The sequence below is a fragment of the Peromyscus leucopus genome, chromosome 3, assembly GCF_004664715.2.
Source record: "Peromyscus leucopus breed LL Stock chromosome 3, UCI_PerLeu_2.1, whole genome shotgun sequence".
NCBI lineage: Eukaryota > Metazoa > Chordata > Mammalia > Rodentia > Cricetidae > Peromyscus > Peromyscus leucopus.
Window position 1 is genome coordinate 64,948,514 of NC_051065.1, and position 19,732 is coordinate 64,968,245.

The 19,732-nt window shown below is 41.0% G+C and overlaps 1 protein-coding gene across 5 annotated transcripts in view; it reads left to right on the plus strand.

The window, feature by feature from the left end:
• Rbm33 (RNA binding motif protein 33) overlaps positions 1 to 19,732 on the plus strand; it is a 111,477-nt gene that overhangs the window by 60,343 nt on the left and 31,402 nt on the right. For all 5 annotated transcript variants that reach the window (XM_028864195.2, XM_028864196.2, XM_028864197.2 and 2 more), the window contains 4 exons: positions 13,986 to 14,118; positions 14,469 to 14,809; positions 16,436 to 16,750; positions 18,167 to 18,454. In XM_028864195.2, the coding sequence (XP_028720028.1) occupies positions 13,986 to 14,118; positions 14,469 to 14,809; positions 16,436 to 16,750; positions 18,167 to 18,454 (1,077 nt within the window). The remainder of the gene's footprint in view (positions 1 to 13,985; positions 14,119 to 14,468; positions 14,810 to 16,435; positions 16,751 to 18,166; positions 18,455 to 19,732) is intronic.

Consider the following 19,732-nt stretch of genomic DNA (forward strand, 5'->3'; position numbering starts at 1 on the left):
GTTCCTGTTTTCATGTTGAAAATCTTTTTGGTTTCATTGCACAGAGACAGTCTCTACTTTGTGTGCCATATCCATGGCTGGTTGTGAGTCTTTTTCTTCAAGTATATTTTTTAGTTGTTTGTTCAAGAAAAGACATTGCTTACTCACAGCAGTGCTAAAATATCACTTGTTGCAATAAACTTACTTTGAAGTTTTGTCAAGATAGTTTCCATTTCAGTCCCATTGATGTTTTATATATAAAATTTCGATTTAAAGTAGTTATTCTCAACCTGTGGCTCACAAGCCCTGGGGGGTGTCAAATGAGCCTTTCACAGGGGTCGCCTAAAACCATCAGAAAGCACAGATATTTACATTGTGATTCATAACAGTAACAAAACTACAGTTATGAAGTAGCAACAAGATAATTTTATGGTTGGGGGTCACCACATCATAAGAACCTATATTAAAGGGTCACAGCATTAGGAAGGTTGAGAACCACTGATTTAAAGCTTCTGACATAGGATAATAAAGCTGTTTCAGTCTTTTGATTTCACACCATTGTATTAGGCTGATGATGTTTCTGATGACCAACAGCATATGGGTAGACTGTGGAAATGTTTTTCTTTAATTTTTTTTGCATACAATATATTTAGATAGTCTTTCCCTTCCCCTAGATCCTCCCCACTTCTCTACCCACCCAACTTCATGTTCTCTCTCAGACCACACACACACACACACACACACACACACACACACACACACACACACACCAATAAAACCAGATGCCAAATAAAAACCCAGTAAGACAAAACCAAAAACCCAGTAAAACACCCACCCCCCAAGAAAAAGCACAGCTCCCCCCCCCCCCCCCCAAACCCATAGAGTCTTCCTGGGCATGAGGCCTGACCTGGAATGTGGTTGATATACCCAGTTACACTTCATTGGAGAAAATTGATTTTTCCCTTTCCCAGCAGGTATCAATTGCAAATAGCTTCTTGGTTAGGGGTGAGACTTTGTGTCTACTTTCTTTTCTCTATACTGGTATGGAATGATTTCTTGTTCTTTGTTTAAATTAAAGATGAAAATGTGTGTACTTTTAAGTTGGAATTAGTCTTTAGCAGTGGCTGTATTGTTTGGCTTGACCTGGTGAATGAGCCTGATGATGTGCAGCAGGGCTCTGGGCATGCTGTGGTTTGTGGTATCAGGTGCTGATGATTGGGGCTTGCTGGCTGGGTCCTGAGTGCTATTTCATGCAAATCATGTCTGAGGGACTGTGCAGCAAATCCCATTTCTTTTTGATTATAGCCTCACTGATGAGAATCAAGACTCTGCTCTCCAGGAAGGAAAGCCTTGCTTTTGAGTGCTTACAGTTTTTACAACATGGCTGCAATGCCTTATAATTATTACCACTTAAGATTGGGAAGAGATGATGGACATTTCCTCTTATCAGATCTTTGAGTAGTAGCAGGAGAATATGGTAGGAGATCCTTACAGCTGTCAGATATTGTCAGGCTTGCAAGCAGAGAATGCAGTTTAAAATGCAGGTGACATAATACCCAGCATCCTCCACTTGCTTCTGGGTTTCTGATTAATCATGATTACCATACATTATCATACCATCAAATTTAATCATATCAATGAATGCCCATCTGCAGCAGTAACAGGAACAGCTAAACACAGTGGAAACAGCCATTAAAGGAAGAGGTGGTTTATCAGACTCAGTAACCCATTAACTTGACTCTGCTATGTCAGTATGCCTTATGCACAGGACTGGAGGAGGGACTGGGTTAAAGGCCACACTAATAACCCGAAGTCCAGGAAATAGCCATTGAAATTGTTTTATTGATTTTTTTGTGCAGTATTCAGAATCATTGCACTATTCTGTAAAAACTACATTATAAAATAAGCTGTTTGTCTGCTTTTTGGGTAAAAGTATTAAATTGGCAACAGCATATCATCCTGAGATGTGCAGTGCCATGTACATAGATTTGTATCTTTTTTACATTGGGGTGTGTGTGTATGTATGTATGTATGTATGTATGTGTGCTCGTGCTTCTGTGTGTACATCTATGCGTACTTTGGCATTCTTACAGAGTTCAGAGGACAGCTTTTGAGAGTTGGTTCTCTCCTACCATGTGGATTGTAAGGTATTCAGGCTTGGCAGCAAGAGCCTTTACACAGGGAGCTGCTTTCCTGTCCCTAGACCTAACTCATGGGTACAATTTTCCCATCTACAATATAGTAATGCAGCCACCAGTGTTGTAGTTTATTCATGCAGCCACCCATGTTGGACAGTGATAAAGTTAAAACCATGGAATTACTCTCTACACTACAAAAATCTGCGTGTTTTGTTTTGTTTGTTTTGATTGTGATATGCTCTGTAGATAATACAACACACCAGTTATTTTCTTTTATTAGGTTTTCGAGAGAGAGCATATATACACACATACCTATGTTATTAGCGATTATTCCTCAGGATCACTTTATTTGTTTTGCAGGATTAATTACTAGGACCTGGGGTTTGTGGTTTTTCACGCTAGGATGGCTGTCCAGTGAGCCATTGGATCTATTCCTGTATTCACTTCCCCGGGACTAGGATTACACATGTGCTGCCATACCTGGTTTTTTACCTGGGTGCCCAAGATCAAGCTCTGGTCCTCATCCTTGCTTAGCAGGCACTTTCCAAGTGACCCTTCTCCCCATTTATTTTCCCAGGAGTTTTTAAGAACCTCATAAATCAGTTTCGATACATTTTTTTTAAAAGAAATTATCAGTGTGAGGGGTGGGGCACAAGTGCCACAACGTGTGTAGAGGTCAGAAGAAAAGTAGATGATTTCCTCTTATATGGGTTCTGGAGGTGGAACTTTCCCCCTTGAGCCATCCTGCCAATCCTAGATACATCTTAAAGATAAACTTTGAAAGACATCCTAGACACATTGAAATGCATTTCTTCCCAATGGTTAGACTGTCGTCCCCCCCCCCCCCCAGTTAAAATAGTATTTTTGTTATAATGGTCTGTGAGCTCTTCATCTTGGTGATAGTAAAGGACAGTGCCTGCCATCACACAGGGTCTGTGTTGTCCGTCCCTGCCAGCCCTTAATGTCGGTTTGAGGTATAAGGCACTTGAGCTTCTCTGGTGTTGTTGAATCTCTAGTAACTTGTCCTTGCTTGTTACTATGTAGTGTTCCAGTACTGCAGTTTTTTTATTCACTACAGTATTGCTGGATGCTTGTGCTCATCTTTAGGTTATCAGGGGGTCATGTGGAAAATGTGTTCACAGGTGGGAATTTACAGGCTATTTGTTTTTCCTTCATATAACTTGAACGTGGCCTTGGGGTTTGTCATTGTTGTTTGTTTTTTTGTTGTTGTCGTTTTTTGAGACAGGGTTTCTTTGTTAGCCTGGCTGCCCTGGAACAGAGTATCCTCACTACAGACTGTCCTCGCTCTGTAGACCAGGCTGGCCTTGAATTCAGAGATCTGCTTGCCTCTGTCTCCCAAGTGCTGGGATTAAAGGTATGTGATACTGCCACTTGGCTATGACTTTGCTTTTTAATTGCTTCTTTTTTCTTGAAAAAGTTTTACAGTAATGTTGTTAAAGAAAAAAAGTTTTACAGTAATGTTAAAGATCAAACGTGTACTAAAACATTACTGATGGATTACTGCATGTTAGATTTTTCTCATAGCTTATGTCCAGCAACCTTAGGAAGCAGAGGTGTTACTATTTTGTCTATTTTACAAACTGGGAAGCTGAGTCTTGGAAGAATTAATGCTTAAGCTTACAAAACTTACAAAACTGTGCAGATGTAGCATTTAAACCAAGGGTAGTTCATGTCTGGCAACCCATCTTTTCGTTTTTATCCTGTACTTGTCCTTAAATATCAACATGCACTTTAAAATTATTATTACTTGTATTCATTTAATTATGGTGCGTGTGTGTTCTTGTATGTGTATACATGCACATGTATGGAGGTCAGGGGACAACTTGTGAGACTCAGTTCTGTCTTTCTACCCTGTGGGTCCAGGGGCTCAAACTCAGGTCATTGGGCGTGGCAGCAAAAATGCCTGCACCCCCTCAGCTGTCACACCAGCTCTCACTATGCATTGTAATAAACTCTGCTTTTGAAAAAGAGAGCCTGAAACCCAAGGAGCTAAACCAGTTCTACAAGATTGTCTGCAGACTGTTGTCCTTGGTGTGCTCTTAGAGGATTTGCTAGAGGGGCCTGTTGGTGGGCGTGGCTGTGGTGGGCGTGGGTGTAGGAGTAGTGCACTGCTTCATTCAGTGCACTACAGAATGCAGGATTGTCCCCCCCCACCCCCCCACCCCAAAGGTGGTATTTTAGACAGGTTTTTAGCTTACAGTCACTATTCCCGTTACTTGAACCAAAAGTGCCTTGTATAAATTCACTCAGTGTTCCTGAATATAGAACCAATACTTCCTTCTTTGGAATAGTCAACTTGAATCTATAAATATAAAAATACCTTTTAGGAAAATCAATATATTTAGACAAGGCACAACCTTAAAGAAAAAAAAAAAAAGCTATGGAGAATGCTCAGATAAGAGGATTAACACATTGTGATAGAAGGCTGTAATTTTAATTATGTCAGAGGTCACTGGTGGTCTTTATTCTTTGCTTTTAACCTATTTAATCAGAATTAACTGAGAGGTGTTCTTAAGTGTCAATTGGTTTCTTATTCAGTTCTTTGCATTTTAAGTGAGATTAATAAATGAAAACATGTTACACTGGAAGGTTGTAATTTGTTGAAAGATTCATGAAATTTCAATGACATTGTTAAAGTATTTAATTAGTCTTATTAAAACATACCAACTGACCCTTTTAGAGAAGCTGATAAGTGGCATAATAGCGGTTGAAACCTTTTTATTCTTGCCTTTATACGATTAAGTTTTTGCTAAGCAATTTATGCAAAGTTTCCATCTATTCTTTTTGTAACTGAAGTTATCAGTTCTTTCTGAATAGGATTAATATAGATAATGTCATGTAATTAACAAGAGATGCAAAAAAAGTGAAAATACAATCTGTATAGGAATTATGAGAGGATGATAATCTCTTATCTTGGATTTTTAAAGGGATATAAAGAAAAGCAAAACAGCAGTTTGAACGGATTAGATTAGTCTTTCTTTCCAGTGGTAGAAGCACTTTAGCACTGAAAGTTCCATGACAACACAGTTGTAAAAGAATTCTGAATTTGGTTGCAGGAACTAGTAATTTGCTAACCTTTATACCCCTGCAGTGGTAGGAGTCACTGCAGGAATGACATGATGAGTCAGAACTCAGAACTGTCTTCTGTGGCTTAAGCATTGAGCTGAGATCAGTGGGAAGAATTTCAAGTGTGGGTCTTGTTCTGAGCTGCCATTCATCTATAGTAGAACTCTGACCCTGAGTTTTTTCATCCTATTAAGGAGTAGTGGCTTCTTTCCTTGGATTGTCTGTATGCTAGGTGCAATATTGTACCTGACTTGTGTGGGTCAGGATGTGAGCAAGGATCGTACAGCAGAACTCGATTAGTAATTATTTTTTCAATTAATAATTCTAAGGGGTAAGAAAGGGAGAAAAGGTTTGGGTTAATGGCAGTACTATGATGTTTTGGGGACCTATATTACTTTTCTGCTCTGAATATGTGTGCATGCTTTCTAGACTAAGGCTTGGTAGATCGTGCATACCAGGTGAAGCACCCCAGGATTAAAGGTAACAAATAGCATTGTTGCTGTGTTCTTCTGGGATCTTGGGCTGGAGTGATGGCAATGGGGCCTGAATCTGAGGGTAACAGCAACATAGCCTGGCTGGGCAGAGGGAAACAGGAAAGAAAGGCTATGAATCAAGGTTGAGTCTTGAGCCCCAACCTGTTACTTAGTTCAGGATCCTGACTCCTAGCTGTAACCAGCATGTGTGGGTAAGATTCTCCCTCTTACTGTTAGGTAGGTCTCAGAAAAGCTGTGACTGTGGTTTGGATATCTAGATGGCTTCAGAGTGCTCATCTCAGGACTACACACTGGAGTGGACTGATATCACAGGTGGAACTATAACATGTGCTTACCGTGTGGTTTGTCCAGCTCCATGTATATTGACTCTCTGCCTCTGATCCTGATGTGGCCTCTATATTTGCAGGCATCTGGGGAAAGAATGTTGATAATTCAGGGGAAGTTTAAGCTTTGCAGGTTAGATTTCACTCACTGTGTATGTTCTCTGGCCACATGGCCTTTAAGGAAGGTTTCATGCCAGAGCCTTGCTGGTTCTCAAAAGATGACAGACACACTTGGGGAACTCTAGCAGCTAGCTGTCTTTAGAGGAGTGAGACTCAGATTTGTATAAAGCAAATGGCACTGGAATGCACTGGTATTTTATTAGCACCCATGTTCTTGCATTTTTTTCTGTTAACTGCCATCTACAGACAAAAATTGTTGTCTAGCACTTGGACAAATTCAGGAAATTATTTATACAAACACTGTAATGGATGGGTAATTCTGCCATGGAGCAGACTCCTTCCTTCTATCTTCTTATTCTTTGATAAATTTCTGTCTTAGGGTATTTCTAGTTTATTGATCTGCTTTTGTGTTTGGATCTAACCCTGAAAAACACTTGTTAATACTTACATGGTGAATGATTGGGGCTGGACTTTGTATATCTTATAGGTGTTTTAAGTCTCAATTCAATCTATAACAGAACAAGGGAGGCTGGCAGGAGTCTTGGAAGTAGACACCAGACTGTTCAAATAGCTCTGACTCTTCAAAGAAAAAATGTTGCCTCTAAGACAACAACTGGGGAGACAGATTCCATGCTCATCTCAGAGAATCTTAGTGTACTATTCTTAATGGTCTTTTGTCTTTAAACCTGTGGTCACCTGCTCTTGGCAGCAGCTGGGAAGTGGCTGGGGAGAAGGGCATAGTCAAGGCAACTGCCAGTCAGCACTGGATTCTTCTACTCTATACCCTGGAACAAGTGCTGCAGTCAGTTTGATTGTGAACATCCAATCTCAGCTGGGTAGTTATAGGTTCATCTTGAAGCCAGAATACTTAAGCTTTACTCTGAGTCTTAAAAAGTTCTTATGTTCTGCTGAACCAGAGAACTATCGTGTGAAAATCTGGAGACTTTGCTGCATACCCCACACATTGTAATGCTTGTGAATATGCATTTAAACAGCATATGGGTGCCTAGAAAAGAAAACTTAACAGTGTTAACATTCCAGAGGGGCAAGATTTGAGATTCTAGTATATTTTCAGTTTAATATAAAAAGACATCTTTTGAAGTAACAAAGATTTAAAAGATTCTTCTGTGGACTCTTGATAGTGCTTAGAGATACCTGGGACCAAGAACATAGCTCAGTTGGCAAAATTCTTGTCATGCAAGGATAAAGACCTGAGTTCAATACCAAGCACACAGAACAAAGCTGGATGTGGTAGTTTATGTTTGTAATCCCAACTTTGGTGAAGCAGAGTCAAGAGGATCCCTGGGACTTGCTGAGCAACCAGCCTGACCTGCTTGGTGAGAGACTTGTCTCAGAGAATAGGTGGACACTACCTGAAGAGGGGAACAAGAGCTGGAGTTGGACTCCAGCCACCACATGCACCTTCTCACACATGCATGGTCACTGAGAAGCAATGTACCTAGTTTGTCATAGCTTGAAGTTCTGATTGGAAACAGTATGTTTGTCTCCTTGGAGTCCTGACTCTGACCACTAGTTGGGACAAGGATATGGGTTAAGGAGGCCCTGGTCTCTTCATGACAGCAGAACTCAGCATACCTTCACTCCTGGCAATGTGGGAGCCAGTCTGCTCTCCCAGTTACTTTGGTCTTACCTATAAGAAAACCTCTCCTTGGGTGACTCAAAATTAAATGTTTGGTGGAGAGGGGGGAAGGAAGAGGGGTTATGAAAAGCCCTTGCTGCCATATGACTTATCCTATTGAACCTAGACGCAGTGCATGTGTGACTGCAGATTCCACATGGAAGCAACACAATTTCTATTCTGTGAATCCAGTAACAGAAACAGACAGGAATGCTGGGCTTAATTATGCTCAGTTGTAAAGTCTGTATGAAGAAATCAGAATGAAGGGAAACTGGAGCTTGCTTGTCTTCCTGAGATCTGAACAGAAAGAGCAACTGCAGAGGGTCTTATGTCTTACACTTCCTGATACTGTAGGAGGTATGTCTAGAAAGCCAGGTGCACCCTGCAGCAAGTCACTCAGGTTTTGGAAGGAGATGGTTGAGGCTGCGTGGGGTGGGGAGAGCAGCAGTGCATTGGTGGCAGCTCCAGCATGTGATGATGAATGGTAAATTAGGCTTGCTGCACTCTTCATTGAAAGTTGTAAGTTGATAAAAGTTTTCACGCTGAGTGTTGCTGATTTCCAACTATCAGTACAAGTGTTGTGTTATTAAGTGGTAAATTCTCCCTTCGGTTCTTCCTGCGTCTGCTTTTTGTCAGCTTGTTAACATAGCTAAACATTTATGCTTTTGGTGTTTGTTGTAATTTGGTATACTGTTTGTTTTTATGAAAAATATGACTAAGTGCAGTAATAGAATGAAAACTTGGATTATCTTAAATAGGCTGCTGCTAAAAATTAGCACACATGTTGCTGATGGCTGTAGATAATACTTGGATGTGGCGAGGCTGCTCAGACTGTTGCAGACATAGGAGCAGCTGTGTTGTAAATCAGAACCAGAAGATGATCAGATGGAAAGTGACCAGGGTAGTGGGGGAAGGAGCTGACTAGGGATAGGAGAAAGACTACCAGTGATGATGGACCTGTTAAAATTAAATACACACTTGGTGATTCTAATCTGCTGTAACGAGCTTTCCTGTTGCAGTCCTCAGTAGGCTGGGAAGTGGGAATGTGGGCCATCTGTGGTCTGCACCAGGGCAAGTCTCTGAAACAAGTCAAAGAACAGAGTTAGTCAGGGACTGTCTGGATTGAGGAGGGATGGCAGAAAACTCCATTTCTACCAGAGAAGCTGTTCCCAGGGGAATTTTGTATTTTTGTCTAAAACAAAAACATGAAAGTTTCTAGAAAATTAGATGCAGTGTAGAGGTTTATATACAGTGTGGTATAGTTCCCAGAGTTCATAGTGGCCATGCAGGATACAGGCACTGACGTTCTCAGGGGAAAGTTGATTGTTGTTTGGATCTCCAATTCAGCAATCTTTGTAGGGTTTTTCATGGCTGGACTTAAACTCTGTTCTGCCTTTTCAATTTTTCCTGACTATGATGACTTGTGGGAGCTCCCACTGAGTTTTTTAAGTGAAATCTTTTGGTGTGGTTTCCTGACTATGGTATGGTTTAAAATGACCAAGACAGGGGTATGGCTTTGAATTTAAGCAATGATTTGACACCATTTTTTCCAGGCTGTGATTGATGAGGTAATATGATTGATGATGCCTTGTTTGGGCAGTAGTAATGGCACTGTCTTTGAACTAGAGCACCTTTGGCCCTCTGCAGATGATTATGAAATAGATGATAATGAAGTATGGATTCTGACTGGTTTCGTTGGATTCACATGGTAGTTATTAAAATCTTGTGAGACTCACAGTAAGGTAGTGAGTGTGATCCTTCATTCAGACCCATTTTCTCAGCTTCCCCAACCTCAAGACTAACCATATAACCAAAGACTATCAACAGTGGATTCATGTAACCTCTTGTAAGCATGCCCAGTGCCTGATGTTGGAGTTGGGGCTACACCTTATCCACACATACTGAGTTGTATCTTCTAAGCTGTTACACAAGATGGCCCACTGTTTCTGATTTTCTGTTTCAGACTGCCCCTGAGGTGGCAGTTCTACACAACTTTTGAGGACAATTGGAAGGGGTCAGGATTGATTGCTAGATGTGCTGGCTAGTTTTATGTCAGCTTGGCACAAGCTAGAATCATTTTGAAACAGTCAGCCCTAACTGAGAAAATGTTCCTACCAGATTGGCCTGTGGATAAGCCTCCAGGGCATTTTCTTCATTGATGATTGGTGTGAAAGGGCCCAGCACATTGTGGGGTGGTGCTACTCTGGTGATGATCCTGGATGGTATACGAAAGCAGGCTGAGATGAAATGAGCCCATTCCTCCCCAAAGTTTCTTTTGGTCATGTTGTTTTATCACAGCAATACAAACCCTACGACACTTCTGTTAGAAGCCACATGATCAGTTAGACTTATTCATATACCAGAGGTATGTAAATTGGTTCCCATTCATTCATTCCTTCTTCCTCCCTTCTCTTCCCCCCTTTTTCTTCTCTACCCCCTATCAGATGCTACATAAACATGATTGCTAGTTTATCATCCAGGGAGTTTTGAAGATCACTTAGAAACGTGTTTGGATATGCTTATAGATGTTGAGTCTGTCTGAAACGGTTAGGTCCAGAGTATTTCAGGTTTCAGAGTTGTCTAGTTTGGGGTATGCATACCCTGGATTTTACCCATTGAGTATCCTTAAGCCAAAATTTGAAATCTGCAGTATGAAACTTTGAGTGAGTGACTTAGAGAGTTACTGATTTTTCACACTATGGATGCTCAAGTTGTATATGCCAGAATGTGCTGACATGTGAGACCAAAGCTAGAGTGCTCATACCACGCTTTTACACATAAAGAACGTGAGGTACAGTGCACATGATATGTGTCATTGACTTCATGGCAGAATAGGCATGCCCATTAAAACTCCTCTTGCAGGTTTATTAAGTATAAGCATGGTAACCTGTTTTGATAGAAAAAGGTTTTCTGCATGTTATCAAAGTGAAGATGTTAAAGACTCCTCTCAAAGCATCAGAGTAGTGATGTCTCTAGCCAGTATCTTGCATGCTTGTTCAGTCAGGGAGAAAGCCTTTCTGAGGATAGGCAGATGTGCTACATGTTCTCAGGATCCTCCTTGTTGGCTGTGCTTTGAGGGGGAGGGATCTTACTTGACATGTTTAAAGGTAGCAAGAAGCAGTGCTCTTTAGACTTCAGTATGGTGAGGGTTGCCTCAGTATCACTTGAAGTAGCAAGAAACAGCTAAAAGAATGTAAGTTTTAGGATTTCTGTTCTTTCTGTTCAAATAAATTCGAATAAATCATAATGCTTTGTTTTTAGAAAGATGTAATATTTGCATTTCAAACCTCATTTTATTGCCATTTTTAGCTAACAGGTAAATGGGAGCATTTCTTTGGCAGTTTTGTTTTGTTTTGTTTTTTCAAGGCAGGGTTTCTCTGTGTAGCTCTGCCTGTCCTGTAACTCACACTCTAGACCAGGCTGCTTTAAATTCTCAGAGATCCACCTGCTTCTGCTTCTGCTTCTGCCTTCCAAGTGCTGGGATTAAAGGTGTGCGCCACCACTGCCCAGCTGGCAGTATTCTTATTGTGCTCCTAGGTTTGTCTGTCCGTCCCCCCCCACTCTGTCTCTCATACACACTCACTCTGTGTCTGGATGTGTTTGTGTAGGTGTGTGGGTATGTGTCTTATGTGTGGGTGAATATGTAGAGGCCAGAGATTGTTGTTGGATGTCTTCCTCAGTCAGTTTTCCACCTTATTTTCTGAGTTTGTCACTAAATCTGGAGCCATTTTAGCTAGGCTGACTGGCCAATGAGCCCTAGGAATCTTCCAGCTGCTTTTCCCCAGTGCTGGGCTACGAGGTCTGTGCTGCCACGTCCTGTGTTTATATGAATGCAGAGGATCAGAACTCAGGTCTTGTTGCTTATACAAGTACCATTGAGACATCTCTCCAGCTCTAAAGTAGACTTTTATTTGTTTATTGTTTCTGTGTGCTTGTGTGTATGGGTGCATGTGTAGAGAGAGGTCAGAGGACAGATTGCAGGAGTCAGTTTTTTTCTCCATGATGTGGGTTCTAGGAATCAAACTCAGGTCACCAGATTTGGTGTGAGGCACTTTTCATTCACTGTGTTATCTTGCTGGCCCCGGAACAGACTTAAAGGCAACAGAAAAAGTATTTCTGATGTTATAAAATGAGGTCACATTTAGGGAGAAGAGCTAAAATTAGTATTAAAACAATAAACAAGGCATTAGAGTTTCGTGTTTATGAGGAAGAAGATTCCATTTTTCTAAATTTTATTTTTAATTATATATCCCTGTGTTGGAATGTACATGGGAGTGCTGTGTTGGCATGGGTCAGATGGGGATTTTGGATCTGCTGGAGCTGGAGTTACAAGCGGTTATGAGCTGCCTTCAGTGGTGCTGTTAACCAAATTCAAGTCCTCTATGAAAACAGCAAGCATTCTTAATTGCTGTACCATCCCTCTAGCCCTAGAAGCTCCATTTTTAAGAGTTGAGAATACTGGGTCAGTTCCCATGGATGAGGGAATACTAAAAGAAAAGAATTTGGTATTTATTATTTCATCTTAGAACACTTGGTGGCCTCGTCTCTTTTGAGTAACAGTTTCTTCGATATTAGCGTAGTAGTTTAACTATCTCAGTGAGCACACTAAGGGACAATGAAATGAAGCTTTTTTCCTTGACCTTTTTCAGCTCTACTAGTAAAATATAGTTACTGAGAAATGCTTGAATGTTGCTTAGTTTGGTTTTTTTGTGGTGCTGGATATTGAACCTGGGGCCTCACATTGGTTGGCAGAGGAACACTCAACCACTAGCTGTAACCTATCTCAAATTTAAGTTGTTTTTAGTCCAAGAAAGTCAGCTGTATATTATTTCTTTTTTAGTAGTTTGATTTCTTTTTTTTTTTAAACATTTTATTTTCTTTATTTTATGAGCTTTGGTGTTTTACCTGCATGTATGTACTTGTGAGAGTATCAGGTCCCCTGAAACTGAGGTTACAGACAGCTGTGAGCTGCCATGTGGGTGCTGGGGATTGAACCCTGGTCCTCTGGAAGATGAGCCAGTGTTCCTAACCACAGAACCATCTCTATAGCTCCATAATTTGATTTCTTAAAAAGTCACATTTTTCTGTTATCTCAGAGTATGCTAATTTTTGTTAAGGTACAAATTCAAAATTTTCTTCTTTTGAAGTAAATTTGCTTCCTGGCTTTAGCCTAGGGTTATATTGAGTAAATAACAAAGAATAGCATCTTTGACAAACAATTGCAATGAATGTCCAAAATAGACGTCTAGTTTTTTGGATTCCTGGAAATGAGGGTCAACAGTTGTGCAGTTTCATAGTTTTGAGTAAGCTCGAGGCAATGCTGTGGCTCTCTGTAACATATTTTCTTCTGGGCCACCAACCAGCTCCCAAATCAAGACACAGAGACATTTTATTAGTTATGAAATGCTTGCCCTTATCTTATGTTTGTCCCACTAGTTCTTTTAACTTAACCTGTTTCTCTTCATTTATGTTTTGCCTCAGGGCTTTTTAACTTCCTTTCTCTCTGTTTCTATCTGTCTCTTTTCTACTTTGCTGCTTCTTGTATCTGGCTGGCTGGTGTCTTCTGCTCTCTCTTTCTCCCTTGCCTAGATTTCTCCTCCTACATATTCTCTCTTCCCGCCAGCCCTGCCTGTCCCTCTCCTGCCTTAGCTGTTGGCTGTTGAGCTTTTTATTATTAGATCAATCAGGTGCCTTAGGAGGGAAGGTAAAACAAATGTAACACACCTTTACACAGTTAAAGTAATATTTCACGACAGCTTTCTAGTAATGTTAAAATCCTGAATTAATTTCTTGATGTTGTATTTTGATTTTTGATTGTTTCTTGCCTGTTTTTTTTTTTTTTAAGATTTATTTATTTATTATGTAGACAGGAGAGGGTGCCAGATCTCATTAGAGATGGTTGTGAGCCACCATGTGGCTACTGGGAATTGAACTCAGGACCTCTAGAAGAGCAGTCAGTGCTCTTAACCTCTGAGCCATCTCTCCAGCCCCCTCCTGTTTTATTATGGCAAAATCAGTTTTTATGTAACGTCATTTACATTTGCACATAGGTATTTGTCTTCATTTATGTGTATATGTAGAGAGATAACAGAAAGAAGTAGGCTGACCATAAGAAATGAGTTATGATATTGTTAAGCTTGGGATTATGTGTATATTCTGAAAACTACATAGTATTTTTTTCATCTTGTTTTTCATTGTTTTTTAGGGCCCTCCAGAATTTCCACAACATACACCTGGACCCGTTCCCAACAGTTTTAACCAACCACCTCGACTTCCTCTCCAGGACCAGTGGAGAGCCCCCCCACCACCTCAGGAACGAGACCCTTTCTTCTTGGGAGGTACATGAAGGGGTGTGATGGGCACAAGAAGTGACAGAAGCTGCATTGAATGGTGGACCTGTGTGGTTACTGCTGAAACAGAATTTACCTAGGAGATGTGTCATAATAATTCTACCCATCATTTCAGTGGCTAAAATTAGACAATCATTGGATCTGAAATGACATTCTTGTACAAAGAAGGAAATGTTTATAGAAAATGACTCATAACATTATTCCAAGATAGCTAAAATTTAGGATTCTTTATAAAATACAATCCTAACATTTGAGAATAGTGAGGTGGCTCTTAAAAAGGCTTGTCTGCAAAGTGTGCGGTCTTTCTATCTTGAAGATAATGTTGTGTTACTATTCAGTTTCAGGTGAACCAAGGTTCCCCAGTCATCTTTTCTTGGAACAGCGAAGTCCTCCACCGCCTCCTCCTCCCACACTCCTGAACAGCAGCCATCCTGTTCCCACTCAGAGTCCCTTACCATTCACTCAGCCTGGACCAGCATTTAATCAGCAAGGACAGCAGCCGGTGTTCCCTAGAGAGAGGCCTGTAAGACCAGCCCTGCAGCCCCCAGGCCCAGTGGGGATCCTGCACTTTAGCCAGCCAGGGTCAGCAACTGCCAGGCCTTTCATTCCTCCTAGACAGCCGTTCCTACCCAGCCCAGGACAGCCGTTCCTGCCTTCACATGCACAGCCTAACCTTCAGGTATGCACATGAACCAGCCTTGAGGGAAACTTATCTGTGTGGTGCTGATCCTTTGAGTTTCGTGAAAGGGAAGCTTCGGCTTTTAATGGTTTCTGTTAATTATGGTTATGTGAAGGTTATGAGTAATAGTCTTAATATACTGATTGTTACAGCCAGCTTTCTTGATAGTATTGTTTATTTCCTAAATACTAGGGAATATGAAAAAAGTGGTTCTCATTTTCCTGGAGCTGAACTTTGTCACATTTGGAATTTTAAAGGGTAACTTTAACACTAGAGTACTGCACCTAACACTAAAGTAAGTCCTGATGGTGTATTTGCTCGTCTTGTGTAGTGCTATCCGCCACATCATGTTCCTGCTAGGGAGGGGAAAGGCCTTAGTGGGGAGGAACACTACAGCCTCTCACTCTGTATGTGACAGGCTTGTGCGCCCTCTGCTGGTAGGTGTGTACTGGCCAGTGCAAGCATTTGTGACATTTTTTCCTACCTGGTATATTTTCTTCGTTTTTTAACTTTACTATCAAGTGTCAAGGTATATAGCAATCCAGCAAGGTGCAGTGTCATTCCTTAATCCCAGCATTTGGGAGATGTTGTTTACCGGAAAAGGGGGAGAGAGAGAGAGTTGGTAATAGTACACTTTGACTCACCTGTTGAGATACATAGGGCATGTAAGAATGCATACCTAGGGGCTGGAGAGATGGCTCAGTCGTAAAGAGCACTTGCAATTTTTCCAGAGGATGGGATTCAATCCTCAGCACCCACTTGGTGCCTCACAACCATCTGTAACTCCAGTCCCAGGAGATCCAAAGTCTTCCTTTGGCCGTGGTAGACACCGGACATGCCCATGGTGCATAGACATTCATTCACCTGAAATAGCCATACACACAATCAATTACTAAATAGCATATCTAGGCTTGCAAACATAACTTAGCAGGTAACAGCTCTTGCTACCAAGCCTGAGTACCCTAGTTTGACCCCTGGAACTCACATGATGGAAGGTAAGAACTGACTCTAGTAAGTTGTCCTCTGACCTCCAGTGTGTATTGTGGCACATGTTTGTGTTGGTACACGTGTACTCACATATACACACAGCCAGTCCAGCAATAAGTAAATGAAATAAAAGTTTTAAGAGTATGTATTTAAGTTAAAAAGAGAAGATAACTATTTTCAGTGTTCAAAAAGGGATAAATATTTTGAATTTTTTCTAAAAATAGAAATACTTTCCTCTCTGTTGTGTAAATAAATAGAATATAGGTGAGTTTAAAGAAAGTAAATAATTCTATTACCAAGCAGCAGTTGCCATAACCATGTAGTTGTATCTTTTTTAGTAGGAAAGAGTCCTTGTCTCCATACTTTTTTCCTCAGGTAATATAGTCACCATGGTCTTTCTAGCCTAGTGGACTGTCTTCACTGTACCATCTGAGCATGCTGTAGGAGGTTACCTATTATGATGGTGCATAGTTTTAGGCATACAAAGCTAGTGCCACCAACCAATTGCTACATTTATGATTCTATTCTCCACATGAAACTGCTTCTCAATGCTGGGAATTTTTAAGGAAACAGTTGGGATGAAATCTGCCTAGCACGTCTGTTTGTAAGCTATTGTTTCTCTTTCTTTTGGAATGGAAGGGACCCTTGCATCCTCCGTTGCCGCCACCTCATCAACCACAGCCCCAGCCTCAGCAGCCCCAGCAGCAGCCCCAGCATCACCAGCACCAGCCACCCCTTCAGCCTCCCCTTCAGCCTCCACACCAGCCTCCCCCACAGCATCAGCCGCCCCCTCAGCATCAGCCACAGCAGCACCAGCATCACCACCATCTTTCCGCTCCTCCCCCTCCTCTGATGCCCATGTCTCAGCCACAGTTCAGGCCGCATGTGCAGACTGCTCAGCCTCAGCCCAACAGCAGTCGGATGCAGTGCACCCCACGTCAGGGGCTACGACATGTGAGTACCACATGTGGCTTAACTTACAATTCCCGAGGTAAATCATTTTCCAGCGGTTTTTTTTTTTTTTTTTTTTTTTTTAATTAATACGCAATATAGTTTCCAAAGTAAAACTATAATTGGTTTTTAAAGCACTTTGGAAAACATTTTAAACTATAGATATTAACTTGTCCTTTTTGAGCCTTAAAGGCTATGCTAACATTTACTTCCTTCGTGTATTTGGGTTTTCTGTAGTGATTAGACAGTACTGTTGGTTGATGGTCGTTCCACCAGCGCACGCAGCTTAGCCTTTGATCCAGGGTATCTGCCTCTGGGTTCTGAATAAGAGCTTACCTTCAGTTATGGAAGTTAACTTGCATTTGTTTGTGGTGGGCCATTTGACATACTGTCAGCAGATGTGGGTCTTGGCATGCATTGAACTGGGAGGTGATAGGTCGCTGTGAGAGTAAAATGTAGCTGCCATTGCCTTTTCCTCTATTAGAAACTGACATATTACTTTCTCTTTCAGGACAAAACATAATACTGCTAACAGTTCCTGTCTATAAGTCTTCTTTTCAGTCCTGTACTTTTATTCTCATTGTTTGAACAGGTCATTCTTAATATGCTTTGAACCTGTCTTCCTTACCCTACCTCTTTATATCTTAATATGACTTGGATGAAAGCATTAAGGGGATTTCTAGGGCTGGAGAGATGGCTCAGAGGTTAAGAGCACTGACTGATCTTCCAGAGGTCTTGAGTTCAATTCCCAGCAACAACATGGTGGCTCACAACCATCTGTAATGAGATCTGGTGCCCTCTTCTGGCGTGCAGACATATATACAAACAGAACACTGTATACATAATAATAAATAAATAAATCTTTAGAAAAAAAAAAGCATTAAGGGGATTTCTAGGTAGAGGAGAGGCATGTGTGACTAGGCTTCCTTGTTAGGGTAATGGCAGCAACTCAGTCCCTCCGGACTCAGCCACCTCTATCCCTTGATGTATGGGTTCTTTCCCAGCCACATCTAGGGAAAAGTAGCTGAGACTCTTCTTGTGATAGGTCGTGGCAGCACCGTTCTCCTCCAGAAAGCTTTTCATAAGATTGAAACATGGTATTAGGGTCTCCTGTTCCATTTTAAACTTAGATGAAGTAGAAACAGTATGCAATTGATACATTTGGGTCCTTGAGGTTTTGTTGTTGTTTTGGCCCAAAGTTCTGTTAAAAATGTTGGTCCATACACTGAAAAATCACTGGATTTGACTTTTATATGAAAGCTATGTCTTTATGGAACCAAGTTCTAAACATCAGGGCATCCAGCAACATTTGTATTTGCCAGAGTAAGGGATCTCCCTCTCAGAAGAGAAGGCAATTTTGATGACAGTGATCCTTCGTGTTTTGACTCACTAATAAACTTGTGTTTCCTTTTCTGACAGAATTCAGCATCTCAGAGTATAAACAAACGGCCCATGCAGCAGATGCAACCCACTGCTCCCAGAAACAGTAATCTGCGTGAACTCCCCATAGCACCTTCACATGTATTGGAAATGAGTGGTAATCGTTGCTCCTCCACACCTGCAGCTCAGGTGAAGCCCATTGTCAACACATCCCCACCCTGCAGGGCTGTGGTGGCTTCTAGGAGCTCACAGGGAAAAACTGATGCAAAAATCAAGCCGCTTAGCCCTGGGGCTCAACCTAAGGAAGACACAAAAGCAGAGCCAGAGGTAGGACCTCTTTCCTGGGACGTGTTTGTTCTGGAATAGGGAGTCTGACTGTCACTATGTTCTGCTTAATTCAGTCATCCAAAAACTCTGCCCACTTATTCCTCCCAAGTAGATTCTTCTTTTAGCCTAGACATATTCATAAAAGATACTCTTACTGCTGGGGGGATGTGGCTCTGTGGCAGAGCACCTTAAGCAGCTTGTATTTTCATTCCCTGGAGTATGCATGGGTACTCTGACATTCTCACTGGTTTATGATATTAAACTTTTATATTTGTACAGTTATTCCTGTATATATAGAATCCATGTATACCCAGGTTTAGCAGATATTTTCTTTAAAGGACTCCAAATTTTAAAAATGTTCCAGACCAGCATAATCACTTACCCCTGTCATTGTGGCTCAAGGCGGTTTATAAATAATAGTTCTTACAGGAACAGATGTGTTCTATACCAGTAAACCTTACTCACAAAACTAGGTGGTTCTGTGGCCTTGCTTATATTTGGTAATTTAAAATAGGTGTAGAATAATAATCATGGATCAGTATTTTAGGTGGTTTTCAATTTTGAGATCCTTGGCCTCTCACAAGTCTCAACTGTCTTACCTGTAAAATGAGGATGAAATAAGATAGGGTATATCTGGGAGCTGGGCACAGACAAGTACAGGGAGTCACGTGAGCACCAGTAAAATCCATACTGAATGTAACAAAACCCTTGACCAGTTAGCTGATTATTATAGTGTTCCGTGTAATGATAGCCTGGAGCATTTCCTTAAGTAAGAATTTAAGGAATTCATTTTTTCTTTCTAAAAACCAGTTATACTATTTTAATCTTTTAATTGGTTTTTCATCATTCAGGTTTTCTTCTGATAAATGATTGTGATGGTTTTAATTGTATCACATCAAAATTATGAAGTCAGACTGTTGGATGTCATTTAATAAACTCATTAAAAGGGTGATTGTGGGTTTCGTAATCAGTGTATGAAGGAAAACTGGAACTACAGACTGGAATGGAGTGGTTTATAAAGAGTTCTTTGTGAGCTGGGTCTTAGATTATACTCTTGTAATCTTAGCTACTCCAAGGGCTGAGGCAGGAAAGTCGCTAGTTCAAGGCCAGTCTGGGCAACTTAGATCCTTCTCAAACTTATAAAAAGACAAAAGTAATAAAAAGATATATAATTTCAGTGGTAGAGCATTTGCCCAGCATTCTCAAGGCCCTATGTTCAATCTTGGCGTTGGCGTGACACACACACACACACACACACACACACACACACACACACAC